Below are 8033 nucleotides of genomic sequence, written 5' to 3'. Positions count from 1 at the left end.
ATTGTGGTAAATGAAATAATAATTTTGATCTAAGTAAGATTTTTTTTTTCCGATCTGTAAAAAATCCTTACATGACAGAAAAAAATGAATATTATTTTCAAAATTTGGGTAGATGAATTATGGAAAATCTGCTTTTAAAACTAAAACATCTTTTATGAAGTTTAAATTTGCACAGCCTGTGTTAACTGAGGTGGCAATATGAAACACCAAAACAGTTTAACCCTTTGTATATGATCCTAGCTGTCTCACAAAATGTTTTAAAATATTACATGGAAAACTTAATTAAACAATTTTATTATTAATGCATTTCAATAAAATCTGCATCAAAATGTGGTTTATAATTCAAATTTTTATATTATCTAAGTTTTATTTCCTTAGGTTCAAAAGAAACTGTTTTGCCCTTTAGTTTGTATAAATTCAATAGTATAGCATGTACACTGTCTAAGCAATCAACAACAATCTATACATAATGACAAGGCCAAATGTACCAAGTAGTGTTCCTAAGCCAGTGATGACAATACAAACCATTTTAATACAGGTTTGGTGTCCAATGTTGTAGGTAACAAAATGGAAAACAAACCAATTGAAATTTGAGACATATTGTTGTGTTGAATGTTTACTTTCAATTATATTTTTTGATATAAATTGTTTGCAAGTATTGTGTAATCTTTTTTCATGTCACAATAGAGTGCAATGGTAAACTGTGACAAAACATGAAGTGACAACTGTGAAAATTACTTTCTCTAAATAATACAGGCCTGTGATGGTTTTTGTCTGGAACTTTTTTACATGTTCTACAGTAATTCTAGTACGCTGAATCCAAAAATGATATCCATTTTTCTCCATTGTGTACAGATTTTTCATAAAAGGTCATATGTACTTTACACAAGTGAATCATTTTCATTCAAATTGGGTCACATTTGGTTGTGCTTAAAATGTTAACAACCACTGGCATTATAATTTTACTATATTGAAAATGTATTTCAGATAGGTATTTACCTCCTCTCACAAGATTAGCTATTCTCGTTCACTGCTGCCATCTATATGTAATTTTTTTTTTTATAATGCCAAAAGCCTTGCACTCCCGTCTTGTTGGAATTAATATATTCCAACATGTTTCTCATGCAAATCATCTTGCATCATCTCTTAACCAATAGTAGCATGACATGCTCATGTGACACAAATGACTCCCTGTACACTCCTCTACCAAACCTTCACTTCGAACTTTCACAGAAGGTACGAGCACCGAAAAAATGGGCATGAAGGATGGGAAATGTGTAAGGAGGTAAGTACCAATTGGATATACATTTTCAGTACAGGAAAATTATAACTTCCGATATAGTACTTACTTCTGCTCACAAGATTAGCTAGAATCCCATATTGAGAAGGAGGAGGGACCGGTGTGAGGGAACGAAAGAAATACTCCTGAAAGCATCCGAAGTATACCCCTGACAATGAGAGATATAGATCCAAAGATCAGAAGAGGGGAATCACAACACTTCTGAGTCTTCGCCAATGTGTAGATTGTGTAATGCACAAATGCGGAAATTGTGAGGTGTAGAGTGGCTAGGGTGCAGCGGACCATACTTGGTAAGTCAACTACATCCAAAACCTCCTCGCAGGGTACTGACATCCAAGCAATGTTAGCATGAGGATCATACCATCCTCACCTGAAACACAAGAATCAGATATTACGACCCGCAACAATTTCTTGGTATGCCACGAGGATCAACACCGATTTATCGAAAGAATGTCTATCACATAGAATCAACTCCTACAACCATGCCACAGGCCAGAGCCATCCAAAGGCAATAACATCTCCAAAATAAGAGAATGAGGAATAGCCAAGGATAGCACTGGAACAATCCTACACATTACCACTGTGACCAAAGACATGGACAGAGTAATTGGGGAAGGAAGATAGATAACCCAAACTCGTGTGAGGACTTATGTTGATTGGTTCACTTTAATCCAAAACTTCTACGCTGGAACCGACTTACACACAAAGGTAGGATGAGGTCTCCCAATCGAAAAGGTGAATTGCAATTGCGACGGCTCAACTCCAGTGTTTATGGAAAAGGAAGCGGGAGGCCATGTCATCTCGTAAAGTGACGGCTGAACTCCAGCGAGTGTTGAATAGGTATCAGTAGGCCACGTCAACTAGAAGGTGGCAGCTCAGCTCAAGTGGTTGTGTAAATGTTAGCAGGAGGCCACATCATCCAGTAAGGAGACGGTTCAACTCCAGTTTTGTTGTGTAAACATGATCAGGAGGCCACATCAACCAGCAAGGTGACAGCTCAACTCTTCTGGAAGCCATGTTGCACCTACACCAGCAGAACACCACCTCCCTACTCTCAACTGAATGGTTCAACCTTTTCCTTGTGGAATGCATTTAGGAGGGTGTCTTCATGGTCAACCACCCCAGTGGATTGGAACTGGAAGTGGTAAGGACTCCCATACACCACTCGAGGAAAGGAGGGTGACAATGCAGTTGAGAGCCCAGAGGAACATCACCACTGGAGACAGTGTAATGGGTGACCATGAAACTTTATTTTGAAAACAAACCATACCATGTTATTCACTTAAGGCATGGCAGGAATGGGCAGCAATCCCCTTCTGCTTTACCCATGTAGTCCATGGGTGGTACTGTCTGAAACGGGTATATTTATGAAGCAAATTATTGCGAGGTAGTTAACCATCAAGCAATCTTGTGGAACATTTCATCGAGATGGTGAGTGTGTGAAGCCCTGGACAAGAGAGTATGAGTCAACATGGTTGACAGAGCAGATTTAGAGTTAAAGAATATCTGGTCAGACACTACTCACCACAAGGCAGGATCCATGTGATAAAAAGGGAGAAAAAGGAAATGAAAAACTTACCACTTAAAGTCACACCAAAGTCTGGAGAATAGCCACAGGTGGTAGACAAAACCCTGATGCAGAGGAAAGCATGATATGATGAAGATAGTGGCAGATGAACATACTGGGAGTGGTCCACATTCCAAATTATAGAATCTCCTCCAACGGACAACGAAGGCGAGAAGCAAGAGAAAAGGTGAGATGTCAGATCTGATGGGAGAAAACAAGAAACAAGGTATGGGAGGAAGAAGAGTAGGCCAAATGAACTAGAAAGATAGAAGGGTAGAAAGTGAAAGATCATGAAGTAAGGAGGATTGGCAGGAAATAAAAAGTTGGTTGCGCATACCCCAAAAAATAGCCGTACATGCTATATAACAATGAAAGGCCCTGACTGGACACAGAAGCCTATCCAGATTTGGTCTAGGGTAAAGATGGAATATAGAAGAAAGCGAAATAGGAGAAAAGGATGAACAATCCCCCCAAGCTGCCGAGGTCTTAGGTTAAAAGGAATGATCGGGATAAAGGAGTAGACAGGTAGGGTGATAAAGGGTACGTGAAACATCAATGGCAAACAAATCACACCGTCAATGTCCACAGACCAAGAGAAGAATGAAATATGTTTTAAGGGAAAGATGAAACAAGAAGCACCAGGAAAGTGGTTCAAACAGAGGTAAAGTGAGGGCATGGAGGATCACATTAATGTCCCAATCTTGAAGGGCATGACGCTTTGGAGGTCTCCAAATCTGGAAGGAATGCAGAGCACAGTAAGAACAGGGGAAGTTAAAATCATATGGTGTCGGAAAAAACGGAAGGTATGGGATAGGGCCACCAGATATCCGTAAATCAAGTAGACCAAACACCCACAGTCGAGGAGCCAGGTGAGAAATTCTGCCACACGAGCCACAGAAAGCTTGTCAGCAGTAAGACTTTCCATTTACGCTGGTATACTTCCATGGAAGATGGCCATAAGGAACTAGCTAACAAGAAGGTGACTCAAGGTGTGAAACAGGATCGTCTCGCCAAAGACCAGACAAAAGCCAGGCATGAAGACACATGACAGAGAAATTGGGATGTAGAATGTGGCATTGAGTTGACAAAAAAGGGAGGGAGTGGAAGAGGGACAGGAGGTGATAAGAGCAGATGTTGTAACCTTGCTCTGACCAATAGGATGCAATCAGGAGGACTCAACAAGGAGTGGACAAGAGAAATCACCCAATGAAGCAATCAAATTGGAGGGTACACATAAAGGTATTTGTGTGACCAATCCTGGCTGAAATGCATCAACTGCCAAAGCCTGTGGATGTGGTATAGGTGACCAAAAAAAGAGTTTTGGTAAGAGTAATTTTTTTTTTCCCGATATATACAAAAAATCTATATGTGATAGAAAAAATGTAATATATTTTTGAAATCTGCATATCTGAATTATGGAAAATTGGTTATTAAAACCAAAACAACTTTTATAAAGTTTAAAATCACAGACCTGTGTAATTCTTAGTTCAGCAATATCTAACACACTTACTTTCATTAAAAGGCTCTAAAGAACCAATTGATTACTAAATGTTTACATACTCTTTACAATAAAGTACAGCAAAATATAATCACCATGAATCCCTGATTCATTTTAGAAGACGTAAGAGGTTCTATTGTCTTTAAGGTTCTTAAAGGTTTCCCTGAGTGCATAGATGAAGACACAAAAGTAGATGGGCTAGGATCACTGTATGTATATCCTTTTGATGCTCTGTCTAACTTTTGTTGAGTCTTTGCAAGCTGCAGATTAGAATGAAGAAAATGGAAATCGGTTATATCATACAACTCTTTCTAGTGAAAATGTTTTATGCTAATATGAAGTAAACAGAAATTGATTATATCATGTAACTGTGTCACATGAAAATGTTTTATAATCATAATAAGTAAACAGAAACTGATTACATTATACAACTGTATCACATAAAAATGTTTTACAATAATATGAAGAAAACAGAAATTAGTTATATCTTACAACTCTTTCAAGTTTTACAATAACATTACAAAATGTATTTCATACACAATAACAACCAACCACAGTTAGTGTAAAGATCAGTTCCTCGGACTATTGATACAATTACTAGAAATTGTCACAATGTGCAAGTAGATCTAGCATTCTGACATTAACTACAAAATCAAATATGAACTTATTGTGAAAGTAGCTTACTAAACCACTACAGAACCCTCATAATAATTATTCTACATTTATTTACCTAAAATATTACAAAAAAAACTATTTAAAGAATAAATCTGTAATCTAAAACTACTTGTGAATACAATGTACCTAGATTCTCATATAAAAATCATTATACACCCAATACTGTCTATCGGGCTGCAAGCAACATACCTGCTCTTTCAGCACCCCAACTGATGACCATGCCTTTTCAAGATCTGTAAATTCAAATTGTTATTAATGTATTTAAAATATCTATACTTTTACTAACAGACTTAAGATAAAATATTACACAGGTCACAAACCTTAAAATGAAAAACAATATTATGCATTTAAAATAGCAGACATGATATAGTGAAGTTATTCATGCAGGTTCTTCCAGTAGAGACAGCACTCTATAGTGAGCATTTCTGACATCGACTAGAACTGTGCTAAGACTGATTCTACATTTTTAATTTTAATGTCCAAAGTAAAATCAATGAAGATTTACTTTATTATTTGGTTATGTGATTTTTTACCACAGCTATAAAGTAATTATCTTACACAAAAACCACAATATAATAATAATGTTCCAAAGAGCAAAAATTTAATCAGCTAATGATGGACGTTATAAAAAGTTTCCAGGCAAAATTTCGGATTTTCCAGACCTACACACACAATAATATTTCAACTTTTCCTCATAATTCTAAGTAGTTGGCTCCACTTTAGCTTGTAATCTAGTTAAAAGATTACTTCAGACTGTAATACCATAGAAAACGAGCTCCACTCAAAGATATGCTCATTGTATATTTAGTACATGTGGTTTTCTATACTTTTGAAAGAAAACATACACACAGGTTGGATTTGGTATTTTATATCAGTAACTCTAACATTTGAAAATTATAATCCAGTATTATAACATTTTATTTTTTCAAAACTTATAGTGAATAATGGAGGGATTTAGACATTTTTGTATCATAAAGTTAGAAAAAAATGACCCTTACTTTCCAAACTAATTAAAAAACACTTTTATATCAACCTACATTTCAGCACTGTAACTTCATCACTTTGACGTTCCATTTCTATACACACTTCCAAAATATGTAACATCAAAAGTGATTTAATAAGTTAACGTATCTTTTCATATTTATCAGTTTCTTTACAAGCCTTGATGAAGCCACAATTGTGAATGAAGGTTGAAATAAAATGTTGTTAATTTACCTGGAAATCAAAGGTTAGAAACAGTATTAAATTATAAGAACGATATGGCTATATATGCAAAGCCAATGAGTATCAAATGAGACAGCTATTATTTTTAGATTATACCACCAAATCAAACATAAATAACACAAGAGTATGAATTATTCAATATTATACAGAAGAAAAGTTTAACTCTGTCTAGCCCTAAAATTAATCCAAACAAGTTTCCACTCAGTTGAATAGGCAAACCTAAAATTAAATTAAAAGAAAGCTAATGCAACTTCAGTTACAAAGAGTGTTACAACATACTTGTGTGTGCTAATGACCAATTCTCTAAAAAATTTAAGTTCACATAACTTTAAAAAAGCCACAAGTATCTATCACACATATAAGATGAATGATGTTAATAACATGACTAGTTGGAGTAAATGCTTAATCAATTTACAAATGAATGCAGGCCTGTTTGTTATTTCTAATTTCAAGTAATTTATTAGACTTAAGCCATTCCCATAAATTAACTTTTATAACACATTTCATAACTCTGGCTTGCTTAAATTTGCTTATGCAGCTACATATTCTATAAACATGGTGGTACAATAAAAAAAAAGGACAAAAGTTGCCAGTTTTAATAAGAAAACTTGCAATGAAATTCAAACATACCTACAAGTTCAATAAATGCAATAAAATTCATGAAATGTATTTTCACGATGGACAATTAAATTTCATTAACAGATTCTTATGTTTTATGGCAAAATTAATAAAATATAACAGTTTAAGGACAACAAGGTACATGTCGATCTATCTAGGCCAACCAACCTACAATACTAAACTTGTATATAAAACACTCAAAGCCAGCCCTTATTATTCAAAACTTTATCAAGCCTTCTTTTTAATTCCATTAAGTTTAATACACCCATCAAATTTAGTAGCAACAAAGGCCAACCATCCTGTTAGAAACAGAAAACTGTCTTAGCTGAATATGACTTCTGCCCTACCAAAATGTATAGTTGTGTCCCTTAGTCCTACCATCTCATCATTAAGTATGAAAAAAAATGATGCATCAAAACTTCAATTCCCTTAACAAGCATTAACACCTCAATCAGATCCCCTAACATAACAATGTTTGGGAGAACATGGGATCTATTAGTCCATATTGGCTCTTCCATCCTCTAAACTAATAAATAAATAAATATAAAAAAAATCTTAAAGCCAGCCCTTATCATTCATATATTTATCAAGCTTTTTCTTAAAATCACTTAAATTTACTGCCTCTACAACATCCAAAGGCCAACCACCCTTTTAGAAAAATGAAACTGTCTTAGCTGAAGATAACTCCTACTTTACCAAAAATTATATTTATGTCCCCTAGTCCTACTATTCTCACTACTAAATATCAAAAAAGATGATGCATCAACACTATCAATCCCCTTTACAATCTTAAACACCTCAAGCAAATCCCTCCTAACTCTTCTTTTTTCATGAGAAAACAATCTGAGAGAATTCAGCCTCTCCACGTATGACAAGCCCTCTATCCCAGGCACCATTCTAGTAACCCTTCTCTGAACCTTTTACAACAATTCAATGTCTTTCCTAAGGTAAGGAGCCCAATACTGAACACAATATTCCAAATGTGGCCTAACAAGTGACCTGTACAATGAAATTATTACCTCTTTAGACTTGTATTCAATATTTCTGCAGATACAACCTAAAATCTTATTTGCCCTACCACTAGCAACATCACATTGCTTGAATGGTTTTAGAGACTGATTGACTATTATACAAATATCCCTTTCCTTCAT

The 8033-nt window shown here is 35.3% G+C and overlaps 1 protein-coding gene across 3 annotated transcripts in view; it reads right to left on the bottom strand.

Moving 5' to 3' along the window:
• Nucleotides 1-8033, bottom strand: part of LOC106466339 (centrosome-associated protein 350-like) — a 136819-nt gene that overhangs the window by 122029 nt on the left and 6757 nt on the right. For all 3 annotated transcript variants that reach the window (XM_013926614.2, XM_022394326.1, XM_022394325.1), the window contains exons 3-4: nt 5230-5273; nt 4461-4625 (exon numbers count right to left, since the gene is read on the bottom strand). In XM_013926614.2, the coding sequence (XP_013782068.2) occupies nt 4461-4625; nt 5230-5273 (209 nt within the window). The remainder of the gene's footprint in view (nt 1-4460; nt 4626-5229; nt 5274-8033) is intronic.

The sequence above is a fragment of the Limulus polyphemus genome, unplaced genomic scaffold (genome assembly GCF_000517525.1).
Source record: "Limulus polyphemus unplaced genomic scaffold, Limulus_polyphemus-2.1.2 Scaffold2229, whole genome shotgun sequence".
In the NCBI taxonomy this organism is placed as follows: Eukaryota; Metazoa; Arthropoda; class Merostomata; order Xiphosura; family Limulidae; genus Limulus; species Limulus polyphemus.
This window is presented reverse-complemented; position numbering and strand designations above follow the sequence as displayed.